The sequence below is a fragment of the Drosophila eugracilis genome, unplaced genomic scaffold, assembly GCF_018153835.1.
Source record: "Drosophila eugracilis isolate 14026-0451.02 unplaced genomic scaffold, ASM1815383v1 contig_616, whole genome shotgun sequence".
Taxonomy (NCBI): Eukaryota; Metazoa; Arthropoda; class Insecta; order Diptera; family Drosophilidae; genus Drosophila; species Drosophila eugracilis.
The window spans coordinates 932,793-946,657 of record NW_024573499.1 but is presented as its reverse complement, the minus strand read 5'-3'; the positions used below and the strand labels follow the sequence as shown (position 1 = coordinate 946,657).

The 13,865-nt window shown below is 43.2% G+C and overlaps 1 protein-coding gene across 1 annotated transcript; it reads right to left on the bottom strand.

Moving 5' to 3' along the window:
* Nucleotides 1-33: 33 nt before the first annotated feature.
* LOC108111400 (cadherin-99C) lies at nt 34-13,713 on the bottom strand. The gene is made up of 12 exons (XM_017220835.2): nt 13,610-13,713; nt 12,433-12,570; nt 9,199-9,356; nt 8,034-8,212; nt 7,838-7,960; nt 5,497-5,673; nt 5,367-5,432; nt 2,196-5,105; nt 1,607-2,134; nt 1,414-1,532; nt 634-1,359; nt 34-571 (listed from the first exon to the last, which is right to left on the bottom strand). The coding sequence occupies exons 3-12, from the start codon at nt 9,350-9,352 to the stop codon at nt 436-438; spliced, it is 5,118 nt and encodes a 1,705-aa protein (XP_017076324.2). The 5' UTR covers nt 9,353-9,356; nt 12,433-12,570; nt 13,610-13,713; the 3' UTR covers nt 34-435.
* Between the last annotated feature and the right edge of the window lie 152 nt (nt 13,714-13,865).

The window sequence follows — 13,865 nt, the reverse complement described above, 5'->3', positions numbered from 1 at the left end:
AATATTCACTTTTAAGTTAATCAAAGCGGAGCGTTGGTTTTCGTATATATTTATTTACACTTATTGGCTTTTCATAATTTATACAACTTAATATTTGTTCATTTCTATGCATGTATATGCACATACATTTAACAATTTACATTTCCTACAGAAAATGCCAGCTTTTGTAGTTTCTTAAAAATACAAAATATGCACTCTGTTTGCTTAAAATTAATGACTGTAATTATTTGATCTTAAAGCACAGTTAAATATATCAGTTATCAGTTCCTCCGTTCAGTATTTCTACTCAAATATTTACAGATTGCATATGCTATGATCATATTTTGATGGCAACCGCTCTCGTTGTTAAAATGCACTATTAAAAATATAAATTGGCAGCTAAATATATTAACAAAGTCTGCTATATGTTGAAACCAGTTCTTCTCAATCATTTCCCTACAGTTCCGTCGTAGTCTCTACCTCCGATCTGTCCAAATCATTCAGATATGAGAAGCCTATTTGGCCGTAGTCCCTCTTGCCGAAGGAAACGTTCTCGTTTGTGCTGCTTAGGTGGTTGTGATCAGAATTGGATCTGTAAGAATTATGAGTATTATTATTTAAGACCTATAACTTCAGATGTGTTTGAATATATACCTTTGAAACAGCGGGTTTGTTATGGGCACCTCTCCACCGTAAAGTCGATTGTTAAGCTGGCCATTTCGACCCAATGTGGCATTCATCAGTTCGCCATTGCCGTTGAGCAACCCCACGTCGCAGAAGGTATTCCCCCGCCTTCCCATCGTACTGTAGGCATTATTTTTGGCATTTGCCATGTTGTTGGGGCCAGTCGGATCTATATTGTAGGCCCCGTTCTGGTAATGATTACTATTTTGGTGTTTTATGCGGCCCAAAGTCAGGGTGCCGGAAAGGGCTCCGTTTGCAGGAGATCCCAGTGGGTTGGCATTGTTGCGGGTATTCATCTCCAGAGTTCGGTTGAAGGTGTTCTGCCTGTTGTTAATGGCCAGATTGTTGTTCATGTTGGCATTGTTGAGATTCTTGTGCCGGCGCAGTGTGGCAATCGTGGCTGTCGTGGCATCCGAGTGAGACGGACTGGACTGTCCACCTCCGTTGGTGTTCTCCTTGTGCGTTATATAGCTGACATTGTCCAGCGAGAAGGCATGGTTCTTGGCACTGAAGTCCAGCTGCAGATCGTCGTCCACATCCGGAGGCACTGCCATCGCAAGCATCTGTGTTTCGTACTCCTTCATGTTAGCTATGGTTTCGCTGGCATTTGAGGCCTGCTGGTTAACGATCACGGGATCGTACCGGGTTGGATTAGTGGAGGAGTACTGGCGCATCCTTTGCTTGAAGTTTTTATATCTGAAAAAGATATATATTTCAACATAAGTACATACAAGGTGTGCTTTTACTTACTTTGACCAAGAAATGCAGATGTAAATGATGCCGATTGTTCCTAGAATGAGTATTACAAGTGATATGGCGATGAGAGTGAAGGGGAAGACCTCGTTATCAATGGCTACGGCGGCTTTGACCTGCAGAGGCGAACATAGATAGACAATATTATAGATAGATCCCAATGAAGAAGATTATACAAAAAATAACCCACCTTATGAACCTGTTCTTTTCTCTCAAGTGGAAATGAGATACTTTCGGCTGTGGCTTTGGGTAATGCGATATTCAGTTCCGATCGCGCAGCTGGTTCTAGTAAAGTCGTCTCCACAATGCTGTCCTTGCGACTCAACAGCTGTTCTGTCTTGGGATCGATCAGATAGAACCATATATCCGTTGCAGCTGGGTTCTCGATCACAGATCCGTTCTTGGCCAGATACTTTTGACTGCTCATTCGCTCAATGCCGCTAACCAGTCCGGTCTTCTTGTCCAGCAGCTCCTCTAACTCCGTGTAGTAGTTGCGAAGGTCGCTGGGTGCTGCATTCGGGAAGGATAGAGCCATACGATTTATATCCGCCAGTTTATTGACAACTATCCGGGCCCTCGTGCGATGAGATCCCTGCTCCTGGGCATCGCTATCACGGGCTTCGACCAAAAATGTCAGCGGAAAGTCGTTCTCATTTTTAAAGTGCCGTGCAGTGCGCAAGACTCCAGTATCTTCGGACATCATGAAGAAACTCGTGGGCTGAAAATATTAATTATAAGGTAATAAAACCATAAACGGGTGGATAAACTAGATCTCTTACCATATCAACCCGGTTCTCATCATCGTCGAAGAGAGCGTATCGAACGGTTCCAAATTTACCCGAATCACGATCTGTGGCACGCACCTGCAAAATGGTTGTGTCAACATCCATTTCCTCGGTTACCACCGTGTAGAAAGTGTCTTGTTGGCCACGCAGCCTATTGAACTCAAACTCCGGTGCATTGTCGTTCTCATCCTGAACTATTATCTCCACATTGGTAGTATCTTTCAGTGGGTTGACGAAGTAACGATGCGATGTCAGTCGCAACTTGAGGCTGTACGAGGTCTTGTTTTCATAGTCCAGTGGTTGGATGAGCAGCAAGTTGCAACCATGATCGGCAGAGCTCAAATTAAAAACTCCCTCCTCGTTTCCATGGACAATTTCACACTTGAAGGCAGGTGGTCCATCAGTTGATGTCTTTGAATTCACTATTTGAATGAGTTTGAGGGTGCTATTTGTTTCCATTGACTCCGGCACACTGGTGGTGTAGCTATCATCACTGAAGGCCAAGCCTATACTTTCACTGCTCATAACCATTCCACTTTCCAATTTATTGTCCAATTTAATTTCGTTATTACCGTTGGACAAAAGATGATGTACATCGACTCGCAGGGGAGCCACTGAGCTCAGCTGGGGTTCCCCCAAGTCATAAGCTCGTATGTCCACCTGGTACTCCGTATCCTCTTCTTTCTGCAATTCATCTCGTATGCGAACTGCTCCGGTGTCCGGATCTACTTGGAAGTACTTGGGAGCCTTGCCACGCCCAACTATCTCATAGCGTACCACATTTCCGGGAGAAGTGCCATCGCCATCAATTGCTGGAAGAGTGGCAATGATGGTACCTATGCTCTGGTCATCGTTTACGGTCACGGGATCGGGTACGGTGATAAACCTCGGCGGTAAATCGTTGCGATCTTCGACATCCACCACCAGGTGAACCGTATCTCCTGGCCCATCGCCATCATTCTCGATAGTTCCAATGGTCAGCTGGTGCTGCTTCTGGCCTTCATAATCCAGTCCCTTGACGGTCCTGACTTCTCCGGTTTTGTCTGAAACCTTAAAGAGTTCCGCATTACCCTTACGCAGAACGTAAGTGATTTCCGGCATCGAATCCGGATCAAAAGCTTGCACAGTGGCCACTAGGAAGTTTTCTTCGTTCTCCGGAATATGCACATCGATGCGGGAATCGCTGAATTTGGGAACCTCATCCGGAAGATCGAGAACCATTACTGTAACACTAGCTGTTCCCAGTCGAGCATCCGGCGCACCATCCTTGGCGGTAACCACAAACTTGTACTCATTCAACTGCTCATAGTCCAGCTCCTTAGCTGTAAGAATCTCTCCGGAAGTAGCATTTATAGTGAAGGGTATATCAGTCGGAATGGAGTAGGTGATCTCAGCATTGATACCCTCATCGGCATCGGTGGCATGAACCACTCCAACGGATGCCTGCGATTTGCCTTCCTCTACTTGGAAGACATAGGGTAACGTAGAGGCATCAAACTCCGGGTTCTTGTCATTGATATCCGTCACCTTGATATTGACAGTGGCACTGCTGGAGAGACCTCCAGTGTCCTCCGCTTTAAGGATCAGCTGGTAGCGGGTCAAACTCTCACGATCTAGTTTCCGTATGACTATGATTACTCCACTCTCCTGACCCACAGCAAACTGGCGCAGATCGTTGCCCGATATTATGGAGTAGGTAACAGCATCGTTTTCCGGATCCTCGGCATGAACTACCGTGACAGTGGAGTTGATTTCTGCTCCTTCGCTGACCTGGACCTCGTAGATGGGCTTCTGGAAACGTGGTGGCTTCGTGTTCGGTCCCGGGGTCACACTCACCTCGACTATAGCCTGGGAGGAGAGTCCTCCGATATCGGTGGCCTGCACCGTAATGCTATACTGCTCACCCGCCAGCAAACGTCCTTGGGTCCTGATCTCACCCGTCGTCTCGTTGATGGTGAACTTCTGGATGCCGTTGTTGGAGACGTGGTAAATGGAGTAGGTCACCACGGCATTCGGCCCCTCGTCGTTGTCGGTGGCTATGACCTGGGTGACCAGCCGACTTTCGCTCTGATCCCCGGCTGTTATGGAGATCGGTGGCACCATGGCCAGCTTGGGGGCATTGTCGTTCACATCTCGTAGGTGGACCGTGAGACTCAGGGGAGCACTGGCCGCATTGGTTCGCGGTTCCCTGGCCACCACTTGAAACTTGAAACGTCCTGGCGCAGGAGGGTCGCGGTCGAGGTTATCCTCGTTGACAATCAAGATGCCATCGCCTGTCACATTGAACGACGGCGTGGTCAGCTCGTATATATAGTCTGGCTTCGGATCGGTGTCACTCAGGTCGGCATCTGTGGTTTTGAACGATATAGGGTTACCTGTCGAGTCCAAGACCCTTGTTCCTATTGGCGAGTTCTCATCTACGTAGCCCTCGGTCTGAGATGATGATATTACTGGGGGATTGGCATCCACTGGCTTAACAGAAATAGCCAGCTTGGCCGTTGTGAATCGCTGTGGACCCGGGGAGACCTCTTCTGCTTTCACTATGATGTCATACTTTTTCGCAGTCGAAGTATCTATAGCTTTCGTTTGCTTCAGCACCCCCGTGTTCTCATCAATCTGGAAGTAGTCAGCGTAGTTGCCGGGCATTCCACTGGCAAAGCTGTAGCGAATCGGGGAGTTGATGGTATCCAGATCCACTGCCTGAATCCTTTCTGGCAGAACTGTAAGTACTCCCAGCAAGGATCCAGCCGGCACGGATGCTGAGTACTCCGGATTTATGCAGGCGCCATCAAGCGAAACACATCCGCTGTATATGAACGAAGGATCCAGGTCGTTCGAGTCGGCTATATTCACTGTCAAAGTTGTGGTCGATGACAGGCGATCTGCGGTATTGCGTGCCCGATCCTGAAAGTTAAAATAATAAGTTAACTTGGTAAGTAATATATACTTATGTTAGATCAGTAGCTGCACTACCAATATCTATGGATATATATTTTCTAACCCATTTCCAAGAGAAAGGAACTGAAACTTAATAAAATGCCGTCGGCCAAAAAGCCGGTAAAAGTAAGCACTTAATTGAGGCCTTTTCGGCTCAACCTTTAATTGTTGCAGTGGCCAAGTAGACAGTTTAATTAACCCTTTGTAATAATTTAATTTATCACTTACCGAAGCCACAATAGTAAGATAATATGTTTGTATCTTTTCAAAGTCCAAAGTCTTGGCAACAGTAACCTAGTTAAGAGAAGGGAAGAGAATACATCACATATCTTACCAAAGAAAGTTATGAGAAACTTACTTGACCCTGGTGAGGAAACGATATGGCAAAGGTTCCATACCCATCTGCACTATATTTCTCGATATCGGTGGAATTGGGACTTCCCTCGGCTATGAAATACTCGACCAGCCCATTGACACCTGCGTCCTTATCGAGGGCCTGAATGTTTCGAAATATAGTGGTTCCCACCGGTGTGCTCTGCAAGAGAATATCATAACCATTATAATCCATTGAAATGTCAGTTAATTCGACATGGGAAGCAGCGGGGGTCTTTAGAGTGGGTTTTTAGCCAGAGAACCGAAAGTGTTTCCTGCCTGCTTAGTAAATTGTTTCCATTTCTAGTTCAGCAAGAAGATGGCATGAAATATGTTTTCTTCTTGTGCTAAATTTCTAGCATTTCCCATGGAACCCAACTGGGAGCCAACGGAAACTCCGAGATCATTATTTTATTCGCATTGTTTTTTAGAGTCAAGTGGTCGGGTGCGGGGCTCCAAAAGCCTGCTGGGCTGTTATATAACGGTTACAGCCTCTTAAACCGATGTTAAGGAGCAAGTTTGCTACTTGCATGGAGTTGGAGCTGCTGTTGGAGTTGGAGAGTCTGCAGTTTGTGTGCTCTTCAGTTGGTAATTTAGCATCCACATCCCCAGCCACAGTACCCAGTACCCAGTACCCAGAATTGCAGCTGAGCTGTGCGCGTTCATAAGACATTGTTCATCTGCTGAACTTTGCGATTTGTTTTCGGTTTTTCTGTTTTTCGGTTTCAGCTAAATGGCATGCAAGCTTAGGTCATCTTTTTTCGCTTTTCATAATTTTCGGGCATGCAATAACATGGCTATCTTAGAGCCTAACCAATTCCCAGGCCCAGGTTTTTGTGTATTGATTGTGTAGAAGATAGCATATTGTTTCGGTAGCCCTGTGGAGGTATAATTTATCGCTGTTCTTGTAATTACTTGATAGAGCGAGCGGCAATGAAATGCGATTCTGTTGTCTTGTCTTCCCTGGCTGGACATCGGCTCTGGGGTCCCTTGGGAGTGTTCGCCTAAGCTGGCAAGTGCATACCAATTATATTCCAGTTTGACTGGCAGAACGCCATATAAAGGGACCTGGATCTCGAATTTACAATGCACTATATACACTTTTTTCCTGCGAAGAGACGATGACGCAGGCAGGCTGGGCTTTTGTTTATTCTCCACCAGGCTTCCTAAACTTTAAGGCTTCACATTGTTAAATAAATTTCGTATGGGTAAACGTCCTGATTGCAAATTCCAATGAACCATTATTGTATTGCCTTGCAATTTTATTTACTATCTATCCGAGGAGAGTGCCTCTCAAGGTCCTAGCAGATCGAAAGATATCCGCCTGAGTCTCAAGTGGCAACATTTTAATTGCAATCTTAAATTGCCAATCATTGTCTGAAGAAAGTGCTTTTCAGTAAGAGATCTATTCAGAAGCTAATACATTAATTAAGTTGATCGCCTATCAACCGTATTGGCAGGCAGTTATAATGTCTTTCCTAACGATTGGCAAACGTTCTTGCGAACATGATTATTCTACAGGTTTCATATCTCTCTAAGTGTGCGGCTCATTATGTGAGGTTTCTCCCATTATGTAAAGACGCAGGTGCGATTTTAGCAAGGTTTCACTCAGCTTGGCGAACTCTTTGCCTGGTAATGCATTTTATAGGGGTTCTTATTTACGGTTCTCTACAGAGCACGTTTCCGCTTTGTCTTATGCTTTTTGCTGACGCTGACGCTGCTTTCTAATATGTCAACAGTTCTATAATTGAACGTTATTAGTCTAAATACGTGATTAAAAGCCGGCAGGCAATGCTTTTGCTCAGATCCTCTCCTCGGATTCTTATGGTTACTATGGATACCGGGGACCCGATTCGCTCGACATGCTATTGTGTTGCTGAAGCGCTGAAAACATGTTCACTACCACTTCATTAGTGTTCAGTATGTAGTTGCTGCTGTCGCGTCGGGAAGACTATGCACATTCACCTGACTCTTGCACTGGGAAAAAATCAAGTTCTGTGCTCTTATCTTAAGAAGTGCAACCCTTAACTACCTTATGAAACATCATATCTCTAAACTGAACTGGAGAATAACTTAGTTCCCCAAAAAGCCCTATAATAATCTTAGATGTTATCTTTCAGGTACTATAACTTGATATAGATCGCGTTTCTCCCAGTGCATGTGTGACCATTTCCAGCGTGATAGTCCGTTTGGCACCCGGCTCTGAGGAATCAGAGGAACCGGAGCCGGTGGAACTACAGCGAGAAATGCGGGCAAACTTTGGGGCGTCGAAAAGCTGATCGTGCGGACGCTGGAAAATGTCTATTTGGTATTTGGTATTTACTTACCTCGGGAACGGTAACCTCGTAGGGCGTGTTCATGAAACGCGGCGCATTGTCATTTATGTCCGACACCCGAACAATAATGGGAATGGTGCGCTTCTTGTTCGTGGACCTGGTGGTGCAGGAGACCTGAAACGATTCGAAAAGACATATTTTCATAAATGCTTTGCTTTGCGGGGTAATAGGGCTCCGACTAATGTACCTGAAAGACAATGTGACTGAGGTTCTCCTCATCTCGGTCCAGAGGCTGCAGCAGTTGGAGTTTCTTGCCGTTTAATTGAAAGATCGGCTGGCCTTTCGGAAAGACCAAATTCAAAGCGATCTCCGTCTCCGGATCGCCGAAAATTGGAAGCTCTGGCGGAGTGGTTGGCTGTCCGATGACTGCAAGAAACGCATAAATAATATAGTAAAAGTTGAAGTCCAATAAATAAAGCTAGGTTATTGGTACAAGCATCAAGAAACCGGCAAACATATCGGGAGGGAAACGCGAAAACTGAGAAAACCGAGAAAACTGCAGACAGCAGCCTTTCTCTTTGCATTTGGGGTCAAGTTGCAGCGATCACTTGCGATGTGTACACATGTATATATACATATATATGTATACACCTATCGTAGATGCATCATATATGCACATGAAAGTCTTTAAAACTCGCGTGCTCTTGTTATTTCCTCGTAAGCGCCTGCAAATGCGAGATCAGAGATTACACAACGAGGCATAATATTTAAATATGCATCCCAAAGGCAGTTAAATATTTAATTTTTTATGATTTTTGAAGTAAAAACCCATTTAAATTGAATGCGTTATTATGGTCTTGAAGAAGACGCATTCACATTTTTATCACGTACATTTTCATGACACACATGTCGTATAAGTGATTTTTTATGGGAACTACAGACTTCTGCGACCTCAGACTTGATTATGTTTTGAAATTACCTAATGGCAGAGCCAAAACAAACCAATTAGCTGGCCAGTTTCAGCCCAAAGAAGTGCATCGTAGCAAGATGTAAATTATACAATGTATCCGCGAAGTTGATTTCATTTCCCCGGACTGACGTGCCTTTCATTCTTTGATGTGATGTGATGGGCTGCCCATGTGCATGAACACGTTTAAAATTATAATTATGGTGTTGCACCTTTCGTGCTTTTAGTCTATGATCTTGAAGTCGAGGTTGGATGCGGAGCGTTTTGTCTAAAAAGCATATAGCCATTCATGTTTCAGCCTCCACGTAATAGATTTGGCGTTGAAGTAGTTTAAGAAACTCATATTTCCTGTTTAAAACCATTTTAAACACTTAAATTGCTCAGTTAGTTAGTCGATAACCTAGCGCGAGTACATTTCTATATAATCCGTTTAGCAGATACTTACATGACTCTCGGCTTTCCTCGATGTCGAGAATAATATTCGTTTGACCGGTTTCCACTTCGCACATTTGCGACTTGCCCAAAACCGCCGAGCAGAGCAGGATTAAAAGGCCAAAAAAGCCCAGTCCCTGCTGGGCAGTGAGGTACCTCGCAGCCATTTCTCTGCAAATAAAGGTAAACAAATATTTGTTGTATGAGATATGAGATATGTGTATGTTTTAGCCGCAGTCTGATTTAAATATTATTTCTTAACCTACGCGACCAGGCCCACACATCTGGGCTCTGGAAACCCGAGTCGCGCTCGAAATGTCTTCTGCATGCGCCGCTTTTGTATGCAAAGACGGCTTCTCGTGCCTTAAATGGTGTGATATCAATATGCAATAAACAATTTAACAAACTTGGCGTTGTCTTAGCCATTCTGTTCCTCTCTTCAAGTCCCATATACATAGCTACATATATTTGCCTATATGGACATGTGGAAATCTAAGATGCGAAGATCCGAGGCTGGCTATTTGTTAGCAATAATAAATATGTAGCAACTCGGTGTTGAAATTGGTGGCTAAATTGAAAATTGGTTTTATAGTTCCGTTCGAACTCATCACAAGCCAAGTGCTCTACGAAAATATTGACAGAGAGAAGTTCATAACGGTAGGATCATAAATTGGCTAATAAAGTGGGAAGCCATGCCAGGCAATAGACAACCAAACAGCCAGCCAGATCAGACAACGAACCTCGCGATCAGGTGCACAGTTTGCGCATTTTGCCCACCTCATCTCATCGAGCGCCTAAATGGCCAACTTGACTGGCCGATCAACTTTTGTGGCTGCGGCTGGGATACAGTTAGGAGCTGGCAATGTTCTCCACAGCCACCTCTTTGCGGCTTCTATCCCTAAGTTCTTGCTCTATCCCCGCACCTCGGCGCACATCCGCTGCTGCTTTCTGCTCCATCTCAATCTCCATCTCCATCTCTATCTCTATCTCCAACCAAGACTCGTTGGCACCAGGAGCCATTCTATCGTATCCGTTACTTGGATCGTTTGTTTAATGAAACAGATCGAAGCTAATCTTCAGGTTTCTGGCTTTTTCTTCGCCTTTTATTTGGCTGAGTTCATTAGATGGAGTAAGGTGTTAGTTGGGCTTAGTTGGGCTAGTTAGCCGAATATCGTAAAATGAAGAAATAAAGTATATGTTCTAATGAATGAGCACTTTTCTATGATTATTATAACACATATATTGCAGTTTTATTTAAATTTTTATGTCTGCAATAAATTCACCAACAAACTAGATCATCAGGTGAATAGCTGGACTGGTTTACAGGGTATTTAGATCTCAAGTCTTAAATAAATAATGAATTTTTATATTTATATCTTACAAGGAAAGGTAGTTCGTATGCAAATTACTCATCCGCAATGTTGGTTGAGGAAGTCATTACCCAAAAATGGTTTTCTTAAGTGGTTGCTGCTTCTTAAACTTTATAGAAGAAACCTAACTCAAAACGCTTTATCCAAAATCTTGATCAAATTACTACTAGTTTCCAACGATTGCCCAATATTATTCAATCTTAGCAATTACTCCACACAAAACTCGGTAAACCAATCAAAATATCTGTTATTTTTAACGATTTATTTAATTTTGCTAATGTGTGCTGCAATCTGGAATTGAATCAAACGTGTCTCGAAACGCAACTGCTGACTGCTGCTGAAATTATCTCCGAAATCATAAAAGCAACGATCGTCCGTTGCGTAACCAAAGTGCGAGATATCACATTTTGTATTGATATGGGGCTTAAATGTTTCGCCGCGGCGTTCCTGTTTCTATTTGTGAAAATCGGGAAAATCGCGAAAAGCGCTGCAAGTCCTCCGCTTTCACTGAACGTACAAAATACCATTTCCCCCGCCAATAACCGTTCAAACAAAAGTCGCTATGAAGTGAAGCCACGGGGCAGGAGGAGGAGGAGGAGAAGGAGGATAGAGGAGCTTGGAGGAGTTCGGCGGTGGCCACAGAAAGTCAGTTGCTGATTATGTTCAACCGGAAACTTATAGAAAAAGCCGAATGTGCCAAACTGGTTTGCAAAATAAACGAAAGCCGAGGTATCGCTGTGCTTTGAATGCCTGTGTGGCTGAGTGGCTGAGTGCCTGAATGCCTGAATGCTGGGTGCAGATTCGATATACGGGAAACCTGTTGCTTATTGATGCTGTTTTTGCCAACATTTTCTAGTTTTGAATGTGGTACAATACGTACCGAACTTAAATCTGAAATCTGTTGGAATGCGAACGATGGTTGCCACACAAATCTTAAGTAAACAAGAAAGGAACGCCAGTTTGGGGCGGCCGAATCCCTCGATACCCTGGTTCACCTGGCTCACCCGGTTCACCTGGCCACCAATCATCCGCCATCGTTCTGTCAGGCCCAACATTGATTGTTATGCTAATTCCTGGAGTGTTTTATTGTATTTTAATTTTATTGGACAGGAGGACGCGCTCTCCACCATACAAAGTGTATGCTGCCTATATGCATATGGTTCTTCATTGTGATCCGTGAGATGTTTCATAATGCCGACGGACAATAAAATATGGTCTTTTATCAGCATATAAACCATCTCAATCTGAGGAGCTTAAAACTACAAAAGGGTAGCCATGGCCATGTGACAAATTTCAGGCAATATTATTTATATGACTGCTATACGTGTGGATAATCTATAAGTGTATTCCGGACCACAATCTTCCAATAATTTGAGTCAAAAGCTATTTGAAAGTTTAATGACTTGAAATGCTTTTTAAATTCTAATCGTTCGAATGAACTCAACAAGTATCTTAGAGCCAATTAACTGGGAATCATTTTTCTTGATGATTAATTCTAATGATTTGACTCTTTGTGAGAACGTCAAACTAAAACATGAGCAACTGCTGAGTAAGGGAAATAATTTTTAAATGGCTTAAATGGTCTTCGGTTAATAAGCCAATGTTTTTAGTTTACGAAATCTTTAAGTCGCAAAAAAATTATGTTTATTTTGAAACTATAAATTAAGATGCCAAAACAAGGCATTGAACTGCAAAGTTTTTGGTGACAATAAAATTAATCGAACTGCCTTTCCGCTGAAAAGAACTGTTAGACGATTATGTTTCTTCTTTATAATCTGCTTCGAGGCATTTAGGCAAATGAAGATTAATCTTCGAAGCTCGAAGCTTAATACTTTTTTCTGTATCTAAAAAACTGTACAAATTAGTGATAAACTTACCTTTTATTCTATAGTTTAAGTAATGCAATAGCTCAAAGTATTTGTGCTAAGTATCCACAGTGAACGAAGTAGTTCTTAATCCTCAATTACATCTCGAAAGTGCAATGTAAAAGTGTGTATTTCCTTGCCACCCGTACGCTGCATATGAAATAAGGTGAAATCAAATTAAAACACACTCGCGACACTATATGTTGTAATACTAAATTTATTATTAATGCTGCTTTGTCAGACAACGCAGATCGAGACAATATTTCAAAAGTGATGACCACAAGACGGGTTTGAGAGCGAGTTTTAATGGCATTTCGTTCAGGTTTTCCACACTAGATTGATTTTTAATTATATCTTTTTTTTCGTTTTCGAGGTTGTCCTCTTGGATTAATTATAAATCTTAATATTTCGCGAAAAGTGAGCAACAAAGCGGCGCGTGGGAGTTTCGGCTTGGGTCTGAGCTTGGTAGCATGTAGTAAAAGTAGCATGGCAAGTTGATGACTATCTATGTATGCCTGTACAGTGAACAAGACTGTATAAGTTTTCTTACACAAATCTCGACATACGTGACCTCATTTGCGATCTGACAGAAAACGTTTTTTTCGTTTTTTTTCGCTTGTTTCTTTGCAAATGCCGCAAAAATCCCGCTCGATAAAATAAATTCGTGGTGTATGTTTCTACAAGCCCGTAAACACACTGGCATTTAATACGGCGATCACGTTCACATTCCACATTAGAGTTCTATCCCTTTCTTCTTTTCGAGTTAAGTGATGATGGGCAAGGTAAATTGATGGGAAATTTCTGTTTGTTTTTACACCATTGTGATTTGGGTAAACAAAAATTGGCAAGAGAAAGTCTTGCTTTCGGTGATGTGTAGGTACAATTTTTTCGTTTTTTTTTTGTTTCGGATTTTAATGATGGATGCTTCGTAGATGGGGGCTTTGTTTGCCATTCGAGGTTTCTTTGTTATTCAAACAGGGATTATTTCGTTTTTTATTCACCGGGGTAGAGGATTTTGGGGGAAATCAAACAGAGATAAAGATAATTCCGATGCCCTTTTAGGGCCTCGAGACTTCAAATCGCTTTGGGTCCACACACATCACACGTCGCCATAAACGGACCATTCTGAACCTTACACATTTTCTCGAGAGATAACTCTTAAAAAATTAGCTCTTAGGCATATTCATACCAGCTTGAAAACCGGTATCGCGGGAGCCACCTAAAATGCGATTGAACACATAGTACACTGCGCGAAAGTACGTGGTAACGGCTCGAGGGTCGGATCGGAACTGTTTCGTTTTGGTTTACCTGCCTCTCGTTTCGGCAACAAGTGGGCGCTACCATCTAAAGCAAAGGTGGAACGGTATGGAATCGGTCCGATGGTCGCTTGCTGGCATTCGCTTTTGCGGTAAGACTGGTTTTGGGGACTAGTTTACCAGCTGATA